General features: G+C 35.7%; 2 protein-coding genes and 1 pseudogene across 6 annotated transcripts; 1 reads left to right on the top strand and 2 right to left on the bottom strand.

The window, feature by feature from the left end:
- Positions 1-1,266: 1,266 nt before the first annotated feature.
- LOC121235104 lies at positions 1,267-5,333 on the bottom strand (annotated as a pseudogene).
- Positions 3,369-21,394, top strand: LOC121235112 (probable E3 ubiquitin-protein ligase RHB1A). Of its 4 annotated transcripts, none has more exons than XM_041131367.1 (5): positions 3,369-3,401; positions 16,877-17,051; positions 19,596-19,968; positions 20,091-20,200; positions 20,797-21,394. In XM_041131367.1, the coding sequence occupies exons 2-5, from the start codon at positions 16,947-16,949 to the stop codon at positions 20,824-20,826; spliced, it is 618 nt and encodes a 205-aa protein (XP_040987301.1). In that variant the 5' UTR covers positions 3,369-3,401; positions 16,877-16,946; the 3' UTR covers positions 20,827-21,394. The 4 variants fall into 4 exon arrangements, with proteins under 4 accessions (XP_040987301.1, XP_040987294.1, XP_040987309.1 ...); XM_041131360.1 differs by having other exon boundaries at positions 3,370-3,401; positions 20,855-21,394; XM_041131375.1 differs by lacking the exons at positions 3,369-3,401; positions 16,877-17,051 and adding exons at positions 13,057-13,304; positions 14,559-14,676 and having other exon boundaries at positions 20,855-21,394.
- LOC121235084 (pentatricopeptide repeat-containing protein At2g46050, mitochondrial) lies at positions 7,076-11,145 on the bottom strand. 2 transcript variants are annotated; one of them, XM_041131326.1, is made up of 3 exons: positions 9,167-11,145; positions 8,939-9,039; positions 7,076-8,585 (listed from the first exon to the last, which is right to left on the bottom strand). In XM_041131326.1, the coding sequence occupies exons 1-2, from the start codon at positions 11,043-11,045 to the stop codon at positions 8,996-8,998; spliced, it is 1,923 nt and encodes a 640-aa protein (XP_040987260.1). In that variant the 5' UTR covers positions 11,046-11,145; the 3' UTR covers positions 7,076-8,585; positions 8,939-8,995. The 2 variants fall into 2 exon arrangements, with proteins under 2 accessions (XP_040987260.1, XP_040987252.1); XM_041131318.1 differs by having other exon boundaries at positions 8,939-11,145.
- Positions 21,395-21,669: the final 275 nt, after the last annotated feature.

Below are 21,669 nucleotides of genomic sequence, written 5' to 3'. Positions count from 1 at the left end.
AAAAACTACAACATTATGAGAAAATTTATATTTTAATTTTAATATAGATATTATAGCTACGAACATGTTTTAGAACTGTTCTATGTCAACGTTGGCTTCTTTAATTGAGAACTCTAAGAATTTTTAATCAAAATTCTTCTCAACTTTCACTAATATGCAAAGCAACCCAATGGTCACTTTCTTACTCAATTCCTTGAAAATTCTACCCAATATTATTATCTAAAAGGGAGTGCAAGACCTTGATCTTGAAGTGCTAGGTCCATATAAAAATCTTACAAAAGTAAGTTTACACACTTACGTGACTTAAAGCGATACGTGAAATCTACTTTACAACAAAAGATACTTTATAATCTAATGTACCATATAAAACCACATCAATTTAAAAAAAAAAAAAAAAAATTATAAGACCAAACCAAGCATTTCTCTCAATTGATACGAGTTAAAAAGAGAGAGGTATTTATTATTGATACTTCTCTTTTTCCTCCAAAGCAAGGTATAATTGATGTTTTTATTTTCCTAAGCAAGGTAGCAAGTGATATTTCTTAATTTTCTGAGCAAGGTATTAAGTCATTTGAATTTTCCTGAGCAAGTTCAAACGTGATTGGATTTATAAATTTCTTGTACGAACCTTTTTCTTTTATCGATCTTGTCTGAACTTATTTTAACAGTTTTCTGCAATTTTTATGTGGATTGTTTACATGTAACCAAGTCGTTACAAGTTGGGTGCCCATTAAATCAAATTCAGGGGATTGTTTGAAATTTCTCTGAAATCTTATTTCTTCCTATTTTTTGCACCAATGATCAGTCCAGATTCCATTAAGTTGTGTTATTGGTCTTCCCGAACTCAAAACTACAGTCCACATCTAAATGCTAGCAAATATATTGAGAACACAATGTATACTACAAGATAACATAATTTTGCCCACTAGTCACAGTCCCGAGAGATGAGATGAGTTGAGATTAAAGTTAAAAAGTTGAATAAAATATTGTTATAATATTTTTTTTAATATTTTTTTTGTTTTGAAATTTGAAAAAAAAGTTGAATTGTTTATTTTATTTTGTGTGGGAATTTGGAAAAGTTGTAATGATAAGATGGGAAGTTTTCAAAGTTTTGGATTTTAGTCTTTGAAAACAAACCAGGTTCTAGAGATTTTCCGAGGAGCAAAATATATGGGAAGTAATTGCATTCTTCTCAAAAACCAGACACCAGAAATTTATTTCAAGTAAAAGAGGTTCAAACAAATGAAAATCTTAGCTAGATGGATATATCAGAGAATGTCATTTTTTTTTTATATATAAGAGATTTTATTCCAAGTAAATAGCCATAGCCCAAGTACACAGGATGTACATAAGCTAAAGCAAAAACAGTACTAAAATAAAACATGACAAATGTTCCCATCATCCCTTACAAGATTCTTCACCCATAAATTTAAAGTGCTAAAGAAAAAATCCCTAAACTCCCCCATAGAACGTTCACAAGTAAGATTAAACAGAGAATGTGATTTAAGAACATCTGCTTTACTTCTCTACTGAAATAGAAAACAATGATGATGATAATGATATAAATGAACCATATGTTAGGCAAGTAAGCTTAAAATTACCGTACATTAATTAACCTTGCTGCAGTGTGTCTGGAAATAGCTCAGCTTTCTTACAAAAGGGCTGATTGGATATAATTACTGTCTTCTTCCCTGCCATTCAAAGAGAGAAATCATTAGGAAGCTGGGAAACATATTAGATATAGAGCGCAATCTTGAACAACAATCAGTTTAATGAAAATTTGAGAATGAAGAAAAAGGTGCAACTTGTTTTCCAATAAGAAAAATATATTGTTAGACCATGGAATTCCCAATACCAAACTAATCATAGGCCAATCACCGACATGTAGTCATTTTGACAGAAATACCAGTTTTTTTATAAATGAGGCCTTTCCATAGTCGTATCAATCCTAGATCAGCATAAATATGTATGTAGATGAAAACAGTGAAACTATATATAGAATCTCTCACCAAATTTTTCAAACTGCTTGACACGATCTTTGATTGGGATACTGATAGTGGAGGTTTGTCGGCATTCACTGCAGATATTTCAAAACACGGATATCCGTCACCACAAATGCTGCACAAAAGATAAGTAAAACGGATGATAAGTGTTTCATATATATTCTCATTAGCATTGGGATACATAATCTGTGAGTTGTATGTAAATGTTTAAACTAGAAAACAATTTCTTGAAGGTTTCCTTAAGGAGAAAACCCAACATCCTTCAAAATAAATTTATATCCCACATTCTCATTTTGATTTGCACTGTGATCATTCATAACATTTTTTGAAATGTTTTGTATACTCCATATCTGGTATTTAATCACTTAACTAAAGTACGAGTTCAGGAAAAGGGAAAAATTAGTCATTAGCCAATTGCAGTAAGAGACATAGATCATTTCCAGTTGCTATTTTTCTAGGATTCAATGGTTGTCTTTTTTATTTTATCTTAAAAGCAGATTAAAGATGTGAATATAATTGGTAAACAGACCTCGGCCAACCAAAACACCATAACAAAATCTCAAGGACCATGCAGGCCACATAATCAGCGAGACCCCTGAGGAAACACAAATGTCACAACAAAAAAAAAAGTTTTCTTTTTTATTGGCACCAGGTGTCCAAGAACAAAGTCTCAACTAATCTCGGGAGTGCACAGGCCCTCAGCAAGGAGTTTCTAGCAAGTGCACCTCGGGTAATTCAAAGGGAAGTTCCCCCCAATCCAATGGCCCCTAGAAATTGTTTGCATCGAAGAGGATTCAAACCTTAGACCTAGAGGGAGCATACCACCAAGACCAAGACCTTTACTAATTGAGCACCCCTAAGGGTTACAAAAACAGAAGTTGTATGAAAGAGAGTTGTCAGTTAAGGTTTCGTTGAGCTCAAATGGCCCAAAAAAAGGAAGAAAAAGGTAAAACCAATACTACCCCTCCCAAGAACAAAGCTCACAGTCTCCGAAAAGAGAAATCATAGTCTCTACTAGTTTCTAGCAACATGAGAATCCTCCTGATACCAAAGGAAGGATAGCACAATCAATGTGAAGGATAGCTAGCACATGCAACTTTCTGGAAACCAGCCATCTAAAACGTGACAGCTTCTAGAAAATAATCAATATACCTAGCAGCAACTTCCAAGAGCTTGAGGTGGCCATCAGTAACGGATTGAAAGAACCAGATAGAATTATCTTCCTTTCACTGCTTGATGTATTTGTGTCTGCAAAACAGTTCCTATATAATTGACAGAAAGCAAAAACCAAAATTCACTCTACTAATCGAGATTGATACGAGCCAAAGGTCAATACCGCTTGAAAATGGATAGATCTTAAAGCATATTTGCCCATTTATAAGTTGCTCCAATTGTTGATTGTCATCGAAATACTTTTCACATTCATCAGATACATCAGATTCTGTCAATCCAGTATCAAATGTCGCTGTAACTCTGCATGCATTTGCCATTGCCTGTAACCAAAAAATAAGAGTCAAATTAAATTGCAAGTGTATTTTAGTGAAAACATAAGAAACAAATTGACGAGCTAGATCAAGCATGTCACGTTTAGCAAAACCAGTTGCAACGAAACAAAGGGAATGCATTCTGTTGCCAAAAATCCTTTACTCAAAAATAAGCAGAGAAACATATATTATTGGAAAAGGAGATAGAAGCAACTAGCTCCTCAAATATCATATATTTGAATGATTAGACTTGATTATCATCTTTACATTCAAGGCATACCTTAAGTAAAATTTGACTTGAAACCTAGTCTTCTTGCTCTCTAGTTCGCAAACCCTACATTAGTCAAGTAACAAGACATAAATACATGTCACAATAATTACAATTAGATGAGAACCTAAATTATACCATAAATACCTTTGACAGTGTAACTGTAGATACCCAAAGCCGGTCAGCCGTCCTCGTTGACAAGCAAAACCTGTATATGATGATGAAACAAAATGCTAAGCAGGGCTGAGTTATAAATAAATAAAAAATCTCATATCAGGAGGAACCTCGCAAAAAAAAGAATTTTACATACTATGAGATCAGGAATTTTTAATTATAAAAATAAATAAATAAATAAATAAAAATAACTTAAAAAAAAAGGAAGAAAGAAAGAAAAGATCAGGAATTTTCAACAAGTGAATATTAGAAAAGTAACTTAAAAAATAAACTTGAAAGACCAATAGTAATATTCTAAATATGATTTAATTCCAATTTCTAGCTGAGATTATCTTTGTCAATGCCTAAACATCAAGCTGACAAGCAGAAATGGAGGAATATATTATTAATAGCTGCAAGACCAAAACAGGGTGCAAAAAACTGAAAGCCCTTCTATTAAGTTCAGACTATCCTCTATACAGATAGATATGTCCCCATGAGCGACAACGCCGATCTTTATATGTATTTGTTACGTCCGAATCTGCTCCGAAGAGGAAGGTTTAGATCTTTCCATCTTATGTCGTGAGGGATGTGACCCATGTTAGGTCCATAAGATACCACAGCTTTTGGTGTTCTATGATTCACCTCCGAATAACGAGTAGGTAGTTCAATCCTTTTTATTCTTCTCTTAACACCAACTATATCGATCTGACTATTTAGTAAATAGAAAGTGGAGAAGTGTGCTAATGGAAGGCATAATTTGTACCAAATAGTTAGATAAAGATGCCTAAGTTAGTTAAATAATGTTATGTTCATAAAACCCATGAATCCATTAAGTTACCAATTTTCTTGAGAACAAGAAATGCAATTCCTACTCTAAAACAAGGCTTATTCACAAGAGAAAATGAGGTCCTCTGTGTGTTCATCCATGATCTTTCTTCTTGATACTAAAAATTAGATAGAACATACCGATGGTCCCCAAGTTTTGGGCTCGTGCTAGCCAAAGAGCCAGTAAAACCCAAACCAACAACTGGATAACCAATTGATTGGACAAATAAAGGCCATACAAGCACATGATTAGCAAGGTTGTTAAACATTTAATCCTTAAACTGATAATGCCAATGTAAAGCTCTGGAGGGAGTCTGGGGGCAGTCATAGTTCAGGCCAAACCCAGTTTAGAAGGGTGGGGAAGGAGTGGAATAAATAAGAGACCGAAATATGTGGAAAAGAAACATGTAAGCTCAGCAACTGAAACTTGAGAATATCAATGGTAATAATAGTCCAGTATATAATTTGTGCAAAAGTCAAATCATGGAAATCTCATGATTAAAACTGCAACAGCTTGAAACAAAATAAAAAATCCAAGAGTTTCAAAATTTTGCAAAACAAGGATCATCAATTAAGATTTTTTTTTTTTTTTTTTTTTTTTATGACTAAGAAGTTTATTAAATCACATAATTAGGCATAGCCCAAACATTCCCATCCATTACAATAACCGAAGCCCAAAGCAGCAAAGTACGAAAAAGAAAGCTCTAATCCCTTCCACCAATCGTTCTCTATACTCAAAACAGAGCCCATTCCTCTCATTCCATATGCACCACATAAGACAAAGGAGTACCATCTTTCATGTGGTTGCTATTTGACGATTTCCTAGAATCCCTCTCCAACATGCCAAAAAGTTCAGCACCCTCTTGGGCATCACCCAAGCAATTCCCACCTTAGCAAAGACCTCGTCCCACAAAGCCTTCAACACATCACAATGAAGGAGAAGATGATCCGCTGATTCGCCACATCGTTTGCACAGAAAGCACCAATCCATTGCAATGATACCGCGCTTTCTCAACTTATCGATGGTAAGAATTTTCCTGTGAGAAGCCAACCACCCAAAGCCACCTTAAGGGGCACCTTGCATCTCCAAATATTTTTCCAAGGAAAAAAGTCAGTAGAAGAATGTGACGCCAAGACCTTGTACAAAGATCTAACCGAGAATTTCTTATTACCAAATTGATTCCAAAATAATCTATCCTCCCCTCCAGATTTTATGTTTAAAGCATAAAGCAAGCTGTAAAAATCAGTAATGTCCCCCACTTCCCAATCCTAGATGTCTCTAATAAAGCTTACTGACCACTGAATAAATCTAGCAGCGTTATCCATGTAATCAGCCATGGAAGCACCTTTATTCAAAGCAATTCTAAAGAGAGAGGGGAAAACATTCTTCAAGGCCCCATCCCCACACCATAAGTCATGCCAAAAACTGATCTGGTTTCCCCTACCCACCTCAAATCTAAAATTTCTGAAGAACTCCCCCCATCAATTATGAATGAATCCCACACTCCCACACCATATGCCCTTCTTACTTCATTGGAGCACCAACCACCCCAAGTACTCCCATACTTGGCATCAATAGCAATCCTCCAAAGAACATCCCCTTCTTGATGATAACTCCACAGCCATTTCCCTAAAAGTGCCTTATTAAAAGTTTTCAGCTTTCTAATCCCCAAACCTCCCAATGAAAGAGGAGTACAAATCTTATCTCACTTAAGCAAATGGAATTTCTTCTCATTCTCCATTCCGCCCCACAAGAAAGCATGAAATATCCTTTCCATTCTATTAGCCACTCCTGCAAGCAAAGGAAAAAGAGATAGGAAATGGGTTGGAATATTCGATAAGGTGCTCTTGATTAAAGTGATTCTACCGCCTTTGGACAAATAAATCTTTTTTTCAACCAGCCAATCGACATTTAATCTTCTCTATAATCCTGTCCCAAATTGCTTTGGATTTATGAGGTGCCCCCAAAGGAAGGTCAAGATACTTCATCGGCAAGCTAGAGACTTTGCAACCCAAAATATCAATCAATTCCCCTAAATTATTGACCATACCTACAGGGATCATTTCAAACTTTGATAGGTTCACCTTTTAAGCCGGATACGGCTTCAAAACATAGCAAGAAAGCCCGTAAAGAGCGGATCTGATCAGAATTTGGCTCATAAAGGATCAAAGTGTCATCTGCATAGAGTAAATGAGAAACACTAATGTTGCCATTCGAAGGACTGCCCATTGAAAAGCCTGAGATGAATCCCCTATCTACTGCCGCCTTCAACATTCTGCTCAACACAGCCATAACTAAAACAAGGAGGAAACGGGATAGTGGATCCGCTTGCCTCGATCCCCGGGGAGTCGTTAAAAAAACCAACTAGTGTGCCACTAACCAAGACCAAAAATCTAACTGTAGATATGCAATGCTTCATCAAATTACACCACCTCTCCCCAAAACCATACCTACCAAGGGAATAAACCAAAAAATCCTCGTTGACGTGGTCAAAAGCCTTTTCCATATCCCAATTTACAAAGGATGCCAGGAACACGCCTCTGATTCTACTCTTCATGCACTCATTAGTAATAAGAACAGAGTCAAGTATTTGTCTTCCTTTGACAAAGGCATTTTGAAATTTTGTGATGATCTTCCCCATAACTACACTCAAACAGTTGGCAAGCACCTTCGAAATGATCTTGTACACTACTAATAAGACTGATGGGACGAAAATCCTTCACCTCCATGGACCCAACTTTTTTAGGAATAAGCGCAATGAACGTAGCATTAAGACTTTTCTCAAATTTCATAAATTTGTGAAATTCAAGAAAAACCTTCATGACGTACTCCTTAACAATGTCCCAACATGCCTGAAAAAATGTTATGGAAAACCTATTTGGACCCAGAGCTTTATCTTTGTCCATTCCTCTTATCACGTTGAGCACCTCCTCCTCTTAAAACATTCTCTCAACCCAAAGTGCACTAAGCTGTTCAATCGAATCAAACACCAACCCATCAACCTTAGGATGCCAGGAATAAGGCTCCATAAGGAGCTTTTTATAAAAATGAACAATGAGGTCCTGAATTTCAGATCGATCCGTAATGACACTACCTTCCGAGTGGAGCATCTCAATGGTGTTATTCCTTCGATAAGAATTGGCAACTTTATTAAACAACTTGGTGCACTTGGTCCCCTTCCTTTAACCAAAGGGTCCAAGACTTTTTTCGCCAACAAATCTCCTCCATGAGAGTATTTTTTCCAGCTCAGTAGCAACACCAAGTTTCCTTTCCTTCTCATCAACCAATAGAACCCCAACAACCTTTTTTTCATCAAAGAAAATAAGCTCCTCAAAAGTAAACTTTTTTCTGATCCACGATGTTCCCGAAGACTTCCTCATTCCATTTCCTCAAATTCTTTTTCAATGCTTTAAGTTTTCCTGCTAAAACAGAACTAGGTGTACCCGAAAACTAATAAAAGGACCACCACTCTCTCACCATATCTACAAACCCATTGGCTTTTAACCACATGTTCTAAAATTTAAAACATTTCCGCCCCTCACGAATACCCCCACAGTCCAAAAGGATGGAAAAATGATCAGAACTTAATCTAGAGAGATGTTTTTTACATAAGTTAGGGAAATGCGCCTCCCAAGAAGGGGAAACAAGAAATCTGTCCAACCTGAACCATGCCCTCCCGTTTGACCAAGTGAAATCGCCTCTGCCAGAGGTAAATCAACCAGACCAAGGTCAGATTAAATCAGAAAAATCAACCATGGCCAGACCAATAGAAGAATTCCCCAACCTTTCACTCGTAAAACCGAGTGATGTTAAAATCACCACCAATACACCATGCACCCTCCCACCAACTGCACAAGCCAGAAATCTCATCCCAATGAAATCTTCTTTCACTATCAACATTAGGCCAAAAAAAAAAAGAACCCTATAAAAAATATCAGAGAAAAAACTACCAATAAAAAATCAGAAAAAAAAAAATTGAGAAACCTGACGGGTGTAAAGAGTGTAAAATACATATTACTTCAGCTCCATAAGGACTGCATCATTCGGAATGCTAAGAGATCATGGTAATACCAGTACTATTAATGAAAGATCCATGTTCGACCAACATTTGTAAATATAGTTACGTAATGTACAACAGGAGAAATTATTATGTTTCAAGACGTTAAAACATAATGACTTTAAAATACTAGCCAATCTTTACCTCAAAATGTGCAACATGACCACTCATGGCCTATGGGGCTCGAAGTTGAATTCAGGATTAGCAAAGGATGTTAAGGACACAGTTGCCTAGAATACTGTCAGCTGTAGAGTTTTACATTCAACATATGATTATCATCCTTCATCAAACTATGCAGTGTTCCTAACATAACATACACCTCCAGAGATTTTGGGTGGGATTTATCACTTGACACAAACGAATGAACATTACCAGCAATCTCCACCCAGCTACAGCCAGGAACTTTGGAATCACATCTGTCCCTTATCATTTTGCGTGCTCCTGCCACATCAAACCAGCGACTTTGGGAAGCATACACGTTTGACATTAGAGCATAATTCACAAGCTTGTTTGGCTCCAATGCAAATAACTTTTCTGCAGCCCATTTTGCTAGTTCGAGATTTTTATGGACTTTACATGCCCCAATGAATGCTCCCAAGGTGTCTGACCCAGGTTCTATTGGCATGGAGGCCAAAACACTAAATGCCTCATCCAAAAGACCAGAGCGAGCAAGGAGGTCAATAAGACAGGTAAAATGGTTTGAGTCTGGCACAATTTGGTAGTCATTGATCATTAAATTGAAGTAATGAAGCCCCTTCTCTACCAGCCCCCCATGGCTACAGGCAGATAGAACCCCAAGAAAGGCGATTGGATCTGGCTTCATGCCATGAGATAACATCTTCTCAAATAAGTTAGTAGCTTCTTTGGCAAGACCATGGAATGCATATGCGCATAAAATTGAGGTCCATGTAACTAGATCAGGCTTCAAAACAGAGCTAAAACATTGATATGCACCAAGGATGCTACCACACTTGGAGTATGCATTTATGAGGGCATTAGAAATTGATATGAAAACTTGAAACCCAAACTTAACGGTGCAAGCATGAACCTGCATAATTTCACAAGTGGCAGACACATTGCCGCATGAGCTAAGGATACTAGAAAGGGCTAACTCATCAAGATAGAGATATGTTCGTAACATTCCCCGGAGGAGCTTCATAGCTTCCTTCCCATCTCCTTGTTGTCCATAGCCCACAATCATAGTGTTCCAAGACACCACATTTTTAATGGCTATACCATCAAAAGCCTTCCGAGCATCATCTATATTTTTATTCTTGGCATACATATCAATGAGTACACTGGCCACTTGAACGTCTAAATCAAAAGACTTTTTAACAATAAGGCTATGGATCTGCTTTCCCAAATCGCAAGTTCCCAAAGCACTACAGGAATTCATCAGGCTACTAAATGTAAACTCATCCCCCTTAACACCTTCCAACTGCATCAAATTGAAGACCCCAAAAGCATCTTTAACCAAACAATTTGAAACATAGCCAGACAACATGACATTCCACAAAACCAAATCTCTAAACAGAAAACCATTAAAAGCCCGCCTAGCATCTTCCACCAGGCCAAAAGTTGCGTACAATTTGACGAGAGCGCTGCCAACAAAACTATGAAAGTCAAGCGCCACTTTTACAATGAAACAATGCAATTGTCTACCAATCACAACATCATGCAACTCAATGCATGCACGAAACAAACTGTTAAAAGTTATATCATCTGGTCCTACCCTTTCCAACAACATTCTCCTAAAATAAGAAAACCCCAGATACAGACTCCACCAATTATTACTTCTCCAGTCAACGAATCCACAAATCACAGTATTCCACGACACTACATTTCTAGCACGCATTTCACCAAACAGTGTCTTTGCGTCATCAAACTCCTGACATCTAAAATAAACATTCAAAAGATGATTGTGTAAGGCCAACACATTACACAAACCGAACTTTATCATATGTGCATGCAGCTGTTTTCCTTCGGGAAGGAAACCCATTTTGGCTGAGACTCTGAGGGCGTCGGAGCAAAAAAAAGGTGCAGAGTGAGGATCAGTTAAATGGGTAGATGCGGAAAGAAGCATTTTGGCTCTGAGTCTGCCCAGGGAAAGAGGTGAATGGTTTATGTAAAATGGGTCTTCTTGATTTTGGGCATTTTGACTGCGCAGAACTGAGAAAGTGGTTGGCGGGAAGGTCAACTGCCGTTTGAAAAGGACGGTAGGTTTTGAAGATGAGCGGCATCTGGACAGCATACGAAGATACAGAGTGGAAACGACTCAATTTGCTCACCGAAAGTTTGAAATGCTACTGGGCCTGAATTGAAATTTTAACGGTGCTTTGTTTGACAGCATAACTAGCTAAGGTCTCGTTTGTTTTTAAAAAATATCTCATTTTATTTTATTTTAATTTATTTTATTATTATAATTTTTTTAAATTTTTACATAAAATAAAATAAACAATTTAACTTTTTCAAATTTTAAAACAAAAATAATATTAAAAAATATATTCTAACAATATTTTATTCAACTTTTTAACTTTAATCTTATCTCATCTCTGAAAATAAACGAGCCAATGTCAATGCAAGTTCAAACTTTAGTTAGAGGTGAGAAAAAATCTCTATATTAAACTAGCTAATGGTCTAAAGTTTAAGATTTGAGCTACAGTAAATCTTAAGTCTTCTCTAAACATGGCTAGTTACAATTCATAATGAAAAGTAATATTTCATTATTTTATCACTTCCCTCTCTCTTTGAATGGTAAAACATGTATAACATACACATTATTTATTTTACCGATTACGAATATTGATAGAATAGATATATTATTTCTACAAAGTATGTAGATCTAAAAAATATATGAATTGTATTTACAAAAAAAAATTAAAAAAAATTATATTATTATTTTAATTTTAAGACAGCTAGTATAATATAGACTCATTTAGTAAAAAATTGATATTACAACCAAAAATTAAAATTCTAACTAAATTTTAGACTTAACAATAATTACGTCATTACCAATGCTCTAAGCCTATACAAACGTAAAGAACTACCTAGTAAAAGGTTCCTTTACGGTAGAGTTAGAAATTTTTGAGAAATAAATATACAAATTTTGGAAAAATAAATTCTTGCATTTTTAGTAACTTTGGAACAACGTAGAAGTGTTAGGTTTACAATTAAATCTTATATAAAATAATTTATATAATATGTTTAAATTTACTTACAATAAAAATAATTTTACAAAGATACTTCGCATCTAATCAAACCAATGTGTAAGATTTTTGTGTAGATGAAATAGTTTTTAAGAGATTCTTGATATTAATCACTTAAATAAATAAATAAAAACTATTTTAAAATGAATTACAACAGTGAATGCACTAATTTTAAACCTAATATTTTTAGATTTTTTATGGAAAAAAAAAAGAACATTTGTGCTAAGTGTAATGTTATTTATTATTTCGATTCTCATCATCATTTCATCATTTCATAATATTGTATTAGATAATTAGAAATTATTTATTATATTTTATTAATAAACTTATCATTTAATTTAATGTCACATTATGATATGATAAAAAAAATGATGATAAATAGATTTAAATTTGAGAGTCGAACATATGTGGTCTTCCCTCATTTGTCTTGTTTCTCAACCGTGGCAGTCCGGTGAACATATGTACGTATACGATCGAGAATGAAGCAACCGAGCAGTAAAATGTCATGAAAATTTTATGATGTTATTCATGAAATGAACAAAATATATATATATATATATATATATATAGATATAGATATTTTATGCAAACTAATCTAAATAATAGAAAATAATTGAGATGAGCACTTCAAACGATGAATTTTATTTTATTTATTTATTTATTTTGTTACACGTTGAAGGCATGAAACAGATAGACCCAAAACTGACGAACAAGCTAGTCATCATCTTCTTTAAATTAGAACTGTTTATTTTTTAAGATGAGATGAGATGAGATATTTTTTAAAAACAAACGAGATTTTAGTGTCGTGATAAGATGAGTTGTACTATATAAAAATTTTACATTGTGAACATTATTTAAAAGTATATGATTTTATTTTTTTATTTTTATATTTTATATTTTATAAAATAAAAAGATAAAATTATATATTTTTAGGTGATGCACAGATATAACGGCTAAATTTTTCTTGATAAGAGCCAAATGATTACGCGAAAGAAACTCATAACGATGAGAAACCAAATATGGTGGAAAGTGGGCTCATGGCATTGGTTCGTTCTTAGAATTTTTCACTGTAATTCTTGACGTCCACTTTTTACCTAGGGATAAAGTAGAACTAAGCACAGTACAAATAAAAATCAAGTATTTATTAAAAGAAAATAGTCAAGTATACCGTCAGCTATTTGAGAGAGATACGAGTGGAGCGCAAACAGTGCATAAGAATACAAAAACAAAAGACGTAAAAGAGTTTCCGAACCTTTCTATCTACGCCCTATTCGAGTTCTGCAAGAATCTCTCCTTTTCTAGTGGTAAGCTTTGCTGCTCATATCTTTGTTAGTTTTGGAATTCGTTTGTTTGATCCATTTTTCGGTGCACATCCCTTAATTTCTTTCTCTGTCTCTCTGTGGCCAACTTCCTATCTGGGTTTTATGGTTATCTTTTTGCGGAACAAACTGAACATGATTGGAGGGTCTGGGGTTCGGCAGTTTTAAATTTTCGTAATGATGTACTAGCTTGTTATATCGTTTTTTAAAGTTTATATCAAATAAATTTATTGTATTTGTCACTTGTCTTCGTGGGTTTTTTTTTTTTAACCCTCAAACTTATGACACTGTAACGAATTAAGGTGGATTGCAACTAATTTGGGTAGATTGGTGTAGGAAGAACTGTAGACAAATATGTGACTCTTCGGATGTTATCAGGCTCTGAAAATGAAATTGTTTTTTATCCAATCGTTTGCATATGTACACACTTGCATGATATGTTGAACTTGAAAATATGTTGCCATGTGATCCATTCGGGACGAGGAAGGGTTGTGGAAACGCTAAAAGTCCTTGTGCCAATTCATATGCTAGTGATTTGTACATGACAAGTATGGTGTATCATATGCATCAAATTTCCCCATTTTGTGCTTTAGATCAGATAAATGTGAACTCAGATGATGCCATTTGGGTTATAATATGCATGTAAAGCAGAATTTTGTATTTAGATTGTTCGTGGTAGTTGCAAAGGTCCCTCAGAATGGTAGTTGAAGGTACAGTTGGTAATGTTTGCAACATGCAGAAGGGAGGTATAGAGTTGTATGTTTATCTATTACGCTTGATTAGCAAACCCAGTTACAATTTTATTTATATAAACTTGCCGACTTTCCAGGTTGTTGACTGATGGGTGTTTGTCGTCAGCTAATCAATTTATCTTCACTTTGCAGTTCTGAATTTGGGTTATAAATTATAATCAATGTAATCGGCATACCCTTTTGTAAGCCATGAATCATGATACTAGTCATCCTAAACATTGGCAAACTAGTTTTGGTGTGTCTTCAATATTGGCTTACAATTTTCTTGTTAACTGGATCTGGATCCTCCATCAATTTTATGGTTATCTTAATCCTGATATTTGTCCTCTTTTTTTGGCTTTGTTTCCTAATCTACACGCCATTGCCCTTTTGTTTTTGCGTTTTAGCCATGGATTGTAATTCATTCTTTAGCAAGATTTTCTCTTGGAGTAACATTTATTTACTTTGGATCTGTGGGATTTGGCTGTCCTATGATGCCAAATAACAGAATCGTTGCACCAATCAATGGTAGTTTTGGGTGGATAACAGAAATAACTTCAGGGATGGGAGGTTGCTGCTGTTCTTCCAGAAAAGCTCATCTGCATGGAACACCAGTCTATTACTATGTCAGAAAAATCTCTCTCTAACTTTACAAGACTGGCATTATTCTTGTTTTGTGCTCCTCTTTTTTTTTTTTTTTTTTTTTTTTTTTTTTTTTTTTTTTTTTTTTTTTTTTTTTTTTTTGGCTTGACTTTCCATTGGTGTAGCATATATTGCAGCTGCTCTATCTATTGCCCCCAATCATCATTCGCTGCTATCAGTGTTGCTTGTTTGTCTTATTACAAGATTTTTATGAAATAAAGCTAAGGTGGAAATCAACTTGTGATATCGAAGAATCTCTTCTAGTTTCTCTTTATTTTTACCTAATCCGTGGAAATTTTTTCCTTCTTGAATACATTTTTATTTATCCTGATTTTTTAAGATACTTTAACCAGATACGATTTTTAATCAGAGAAATTCCAAAGTTTATATAGCTAAATTATAGGGTTCCATGAAACAATACTGGTTTTCCGCAATGACTCTCTTCAGGGTGTTGTATCTTTTCTCATATATTGGGGATGGGATATATATCTGCCATAGAATTTGAGCAATTCCTTTCTAATTACCACCATTCTTTGCATCCAAAGCCCTGCTAGAGTCTGATTTCAGAGCTTTTAGAACTGCAAACCCCTATTTTGTCAGGAAAGCTATGATCACAATCGTGCTGGATTTCAGAAAAGTTTATGATCAGACTGCAGTTTTTCTACATTTTTATTGTCCAGTTAAATAATCCCCTTTGCAAGCCCAACTACATTGCTATCATGCAAGGGTGGCCACCTCGGCAACTTCACATTGGTGCTATGAACCAAATCACATCTGATAACTGCTGGATTTTCCACTGAGTTACTTGCTTACCATAGATATTAGTCTTACTTCCTCCGCTGAGTTACTTGCTCACCTTAGATATTAATCTTTCATCCTCCAACGCTTCACTGTCCTTGATTCCATCCATTTCCCACATGAAATCTGAATCCATCCTAAATGGTGGCCTGATTTCAGTGCTGGTTGGAAAGCTGATCTGAGATGCAAATGCTTTTCCCTTTCTGAAAGGAGTGGGATCAACTTGACCCCGTTGTATTTGGATCCATTTTGATTTCCTTTTGTGTGTTGTATTTTAAAAGTTCAGAATGGGACTGATTTCTGTTGCTGCAATTTCCTTTTGGGAATGCAGTTGAGTAGGATACTTGGGCTTTGAGCTTGTTGAACAGTGAGAGTGCATGTCAATTTACAGGGATATAAGCTGATTTTCTGTACCAAGCATAAAGTATTTAGAAAACCTATATTTTACGTTTGGATGGTTAGATTTTGGGAGGGGGATTTGGATTTGGATTTTGATTTTGATTTTAACCAAATTTTGAACTTGAATTTCAAATTAAAATAAAAAGAAAGAAGTTTAAAATTATGTTATTGATTTGAGATTCAAATCCAAATTCTTCTTTCCATACACAACCACAAAGTTTTTTTGCAATCCCAATATAAAACGGTTGTTGGAGGTGGTGAAAGAGGATGTCATGAAGGTTTTTCACGGGTTTTTCTCTTTTGGGAAGTCTGAGAAGAGTTTTAATTCTGCATTCATTGCACTAGTTCGCAAAAAGGTTGGTGCAATGGAGGTGAAGGATTTCCATCCTATTAATCTTGTGAGTGGTATGTACAAGATAATTTCAAAAGTTCTTGCTAATAGGATGAGCTTTGCCATGGATAGAATCATATCTAAGTTTCAAAATGCATTTGTAAGGGGAAGACAAATATTGGGTTTAGTCCTTATCACTAATGAATGCTTGGACAGCAAGATTAAGTCAAGAGTTCTAGGTATTTTGTGTAAATTAGACATAGAGAAGGCTTATGATCATGTTAATTGCGAATTCCTATTTTACTTGTGGAGGAGATGTGGTTTTGGGGATTGATGGAGGTTATGGATTAGGCATTGTTTGTCAACAGTTTGATTCTCGGTTCTGGTGAATGGTGACCCTGTGGGATTCTTCAATAGTTCACGGGGATTTGCAACAAGGCGATCCATTTTCACCTCTTTTATTTGTTATTGTCATTGAGGCTCTTAGTAGAATGTTGTCGGCTTCAATTGAGTGTGGTTTTTTCTCAGGTTACTCAGTGGGGAAACTAACCATGGCTTTATCATTATTTCACATCTTTTGTTTGCAGATGATACATTGTTATTTTGTGAGGCAGACTAAGGTCATATCCAGTCTTTGAGGGCTATCTTATTGCTTTGAGATGGTGGTTGTGGATTAGGCATTGTGTGCCAATAGTTCGATTCTCGGTTTTGGTGAATGGTGACCCCATGGGATTCTTCAATAGTTTGTGGGAGTTGCAACAAGACGATCTATTATCACCCCTCTTATTTGTTATTGTCATGAAGGCTTTTAGTAGAATGTTGTCGACTTCAGTTGAGTGTGGTTTTTTCTCAGGTTACTCAATGATACTAACCATGGCTCTACCATTATTTCACATCTTTTGTTTGCAAATGATACATTGTTATTTTGTGAGGCAACCAAGGTCATATCCAATCTTTAAGGGCTATCTTACTTTGCTTTGAAGCTGTTTCCGGTTTAAAAGTAAATCTTTCTAAGTCTGAGTTGGTTGTTGCGGGTAACATTAGCAACATAAGGGTCTGGCCAGCTTATCAGGTTGTGTGGTTTCTTCGCTGCCTATGAAGTATCTTGGCCTTTCGCTGGGAGCATCATTCAAAGCCAAGATTATTTGGGATGAGGTGTTAGAGAAGATAGAACGAAGGCCGGTTGGATGGAAAATGTTGTATTTTTCTAAAGGGGGTCGGATTACCTTAATAAAGAGCACACTTTCAAACCTTCCCACATATTTTTTTATCATTATTGCCTCTCTCAACTAGTGTTGCCTTACAGATTGAGAAGCTCCAACAAGATTTTCTATGGAGTGGACTCGGCGAGGAGTTTAAGTTTCATTTAGTTGGTTGGGACAAGGTTTGCTCTCTAGTGAGGGGTGGCGGGTTGAGGGTTCGCAATTTGAGGGTCTTCAACAAGGATTTCTTAGGGAAATGGCTGTGAAGTATTATTATGAGAGGGAAGCATTATGGAAAGTATGAGAGTATAAGGTGCCCCTCGGGGGTTTCTAATAAAGTTAGGGAGGCATATGGAGTGGGGTTATGGAAACATATTCGGAAAGATTGGGGGTCCTTCTCTAGCCTCACTAGGCTAAGTATGGGGATGGTAATAGAATTAGCTTTTTTAGTTTTTGCCATGATGTTTGGGTTGGAGATATGGCTCTTAAGGATGCTTACCCCTCTATTTTCAGAATTGCACGGGTACACGGGTACATGATGCTTTGGTGGCTGATTTGAGGGAAATTACTAATGGCTCACAGCAGTGGAATGTCAATTTCATTAGGGAGGTACATGATTTGGGAGGTTGGTGTCTTTGTTGAGTTCTTTAACTTGTTATACGCCATTGGAGATGATACAGTGGTGGATAAGTTTGTTTGGACTCCTTGTAAAGGAAACTTTTCTATACTCTCTTTCAATGAGGTTCTCATTACTCAAGCTAGTATCACTTTCCTTTGAAGAGCATTTGGAGGAGTAAAGTTCCTCTTAAGGCTACTTTTTTTGTTTGGACTGCATCTTTAGGGAAGATCCTAACCATTGACAACCTAAGGAAACATGGGTTTCCTTATTGATTGGTGTTGTATGTGCAAAAACAGTGGATCATTTTCTTCTACATTGTGAGTTTGCAAGGGCCCCATGGAATTACTTTTTCAACAAAATGAGATTAGCATGGGTTATGGCATTATGCCGGGGAAGGTGGTTGACCTACTAGCTAGCTGGAGAGGGATCAGGGGATACAACAAATTGCAGCTTTGTGGAAGTTGGCTCCCACTTGTCTACTGTGGTGCATTTGGTGCGAAAGGAATGACCAAAATTTTGAGGATCGAAAGCGCTCTTTGGAAGAGTTTAAGAGTTTTTTCTGGAAGACTTTATCTATGTGGGCCATTGTTATAGACTTTAATGGTCTCAACTTTCATGATTTCCTTGTATCTATATCTAGTTCCTAACTAGGTGTAATCTCATGTATACTTCTTATTGACTTGGACTATGCCTATTTCAATATCAATAAAATATCTTCTTATAAAAAATATATATAAAACAGTTGACTAAGAAGATCTTTAACATGTTCCTTATGCAAGAACCCCTGTAGCAGAGTGCAGTACACAGGCGGAATTTTATCTGTTAGTCTGTACTCCACATCATATTTCGCTCAAAATTCATATTTAATGCCTGCAAAAATAATAAAGAAACATGAGTTTAATGTTCAGTGTTGAATCAAGCTTAGAAACAGGAAGCACAACAGTGTCATGCAAAATTTTGTGAATTTGGGAGAACAAAAGTACTTAAGAGGGTAATGCATGAATTGTTCGTCTCTACTGGCATTGTAAGCCGAAAACTAGCCTCTGGAAGCAGGGCTCGCTAATTTCTCATCCCAACTCATCATTAGCTGGAAAATTGTAGTTAAAAAAATTATCTCAACCTGCATGATTACCATTAGGATTTTTGTGATCAGAATAAGGGTAAAGCAAAAAAGTGATCTTGCAATTGTGACGATTATTGATTTCCAAGATTTTGATGTTTTGAGAGATAAGTTGTCATATTGAAAGTGGCAAGATTTTACTCTGAACATTACATTTATGCAGTGGTAATAATTAGCGATCTTAATTGTTGGCTTTTTCCTTCTTGATTTGTGATGGACTTGCATGGATCTTTCCTTATTTTTCTTGTGGAAATAAGCTGATATATTGAGTGTATATTTTGCCACCCAGTTTTAGAAATCCTTTTATCTGTCAACAAGACAATAGGGAGGTTGGAGTATAAATGTTTTCTGGCTTGTTTTTGCTGAAATGGATAAATGAGAATAATTTTTTAATATAAATATACCAGCTTTGAAAGTTTAGTTCTTTTTTGCAGTGTCCACCGGCTTTGGAAGAGCATGAATCCCTGACATCTCATGTTGGCGCAGCCTCTACACTGATAGAGGGATTCCTGGTTGATTTGGGTCTAGACGCATCAACCCCTGACACTTACCGACCGCCTCCTGCACCTTTGCCATATGATTTGATCTTGGGATGTTCACGATCTACAGATTCTGACTCTGCTGGAGAAACAATTATCGGCAGTAGCTTTGGAACTTTGACTACATGTGAAGATCTTAAGGAATCAGACTGTAAAGCTCAAGCCAATTCTTTGAATGTCTCGCCAAGAAAAGTAGAAGTTCCAAATTTGAATGAACTTAATATATCTGTAGCAGAGGAAGAGGATGATTGTCCTATTTGCCTTGAAGGTGCATTACCATGGAACTGGTGTTTCTATTCACTGTATAACCTTTTTTGGTCTTTTCTGCATTGTTTTATTAATTTAGAGATCATGGCTAATGTTTAAACTTTCTATCTCCTACAAATGCAGAGTATGATTCTGAGAATCCAAATACTATAACGAGATGTGAACACCACTTTCACCTCTCATGCATTCTTGAATGGATGGAAAGAAGTAATGCCTGCCCGATATGTGATCAGGTATCACGTTTGCCCTTTGGAAATATATGCAGTGGTTAATATTTCAATCTCGTATTGACTAGAATACAGCCAGGATTGTGGTTTTCCTCTAGATAGTGCCTTTCTTATTCCTCAAGTCAACATGTATGCCCACTTCAACATGGAAGAACTATGTTTGGGGCCAACAATGCAGCCATGGCCCCTTTAAAATCTGAAGATTTATTAAACATCTTCTTTGCAATGAGTAAACTGATGGCCACCTGACTATATTTTATCATTTTCATTTTGATCCCACATTCAATTTTTTCGGTCTCAAACTGCAAGAACTATCCAGATTATTTAATGTTGTAAACTAATAAAAAAAAAACCTGTGAAGTGTTAAAACAATTATTTCTCCTTATCATCCTATTAGAAAGAGTAGTACTTCTCTTAAAAATATATTCGTTCAAGTAAACTTGTTTCTTTATGATAATGATCTGACTGATAATATTCCTGACCATGACATGGAGTGTTGGTAATTGGTGACTGGATGAACCAGACTGCTACTAATTGTTGAGTAACTAGATTTGGGTCTTTAGGTGTTATTGTTGAACTGTTTACTTGTCTTATTGTAACAGGAAATGACTTTTGATAATACCTGTACTTAGTTTCTCGCATTCTCTTTCATGATGGAAGCTTATTTACCATTTGCAACCAAAGGTTCCCAGCTCAGTGGCTGTAGATGCGTAGCAATCATTTGTTTCATAGCCGGTCATTCAGTTATGGCCCACAGATTTATTTCTAGTTTGGTGGCTGAGTTTTTCCAATTCCATTGTTCCTGCGGTATAATTGGATCAAAGAAATGAAGTTATTATACAGTCACACCAGTGAAAATAGTGCATTGGTCATTCATCTCTTCCTCATTGCATAAACGTGGATTGTCAGTTGTCAGATTTGCAGGATAACAGGAATTTAGATTTGAACAAGGCTCCTTTAGGCAAAATCACTGCTCTGTGGCATATTAATTTGTAAGATTTCTCTTTATTGTACAGATCATACTGCCTATCATTGTTGTGTACATAGATCTGTTTTCACCTATTGGACTGGTCTTGTAAAGTCTTTTCATTTTATTTTGGATGAGTTTCAATTGGTGACTGATTGGAAGTTTTTGGAATGACCAATTAGATCTGTACCCTTGTGTTTAAGTTTATCCACTATTTGCAGCTTTAGCTTCCACAACATTCATGTCACCTTTTTTGAAATGTGAAAATGTTGGAAATGTATCGCGAACTTTATGACTTAACCTTATAATCTTGGACATTTTAATTCTGATTCTTCACGCAGGCATGCTGCTTTCCTTGATGTAATACACTTTTTTTATGGGTTTCCACGGTAGATTTTAATTTTCCCATTATTTCCCCGGCTTTGAATGGATAAAGAAGGTGATATTACTACTGATAAATAAAACTTAAAACGACCTCATCATCTGGGTGTCACACCAAAATGTAAAA

Source organism: Juglans microcarpa x Juglans regia, chromosome 1D (genome assembly GCF_004785595.1).
Source record: "Juglans microcarpa x Juglans regia isolate MS1-56 chromosome 1D, Jm3101_v1.0, whole genome shotgun sequence".
NCBI lineage: Eukaryota > Viridiplantae > Streptophyta > Magnoliopsida > Fagales > Juglandaceae > Juglans > Juglans microcarpa x Juglans regia.
The sequence above is the reverse complement of the archived record's forward strand: the minus strand, read 5'-3'. Positions and strand labels throughout refer to the sequence as shown.

Excerpts from the sequence above, each read along its gene's own strand:
- LOC121235084 (XM_041131318.1), bottom strand. The coding sequence starts at position 11,045 with ATGCTGTCCAGATGCCGCTCATCTTCAAAACCTACCGTCCTTTTCAAA.
- LOC121235112 (XM_041131360.1), top strand. The coding sequence starts at position 16,947 with ATGGGATTCTTCAATAGTTTGTGGGAGTTGCAACAAGACGATCTATTA. Across the intron at positions 17,052-19,595 it reads GTAGAATGTTGTCGACTTCA|TGTCCACCGGCTTTGGAAGA; the intron begins GTTGAGTGTGGT and ends TCTTTTTTGCAG. Across the intron at positions 20,201-20,854 it reads CCTGCCCGATATGTGATCAG|CTTATTTACCATTTGCAACC; the intron begins GTATCACGTTTG and ends TCATGATGGAAG.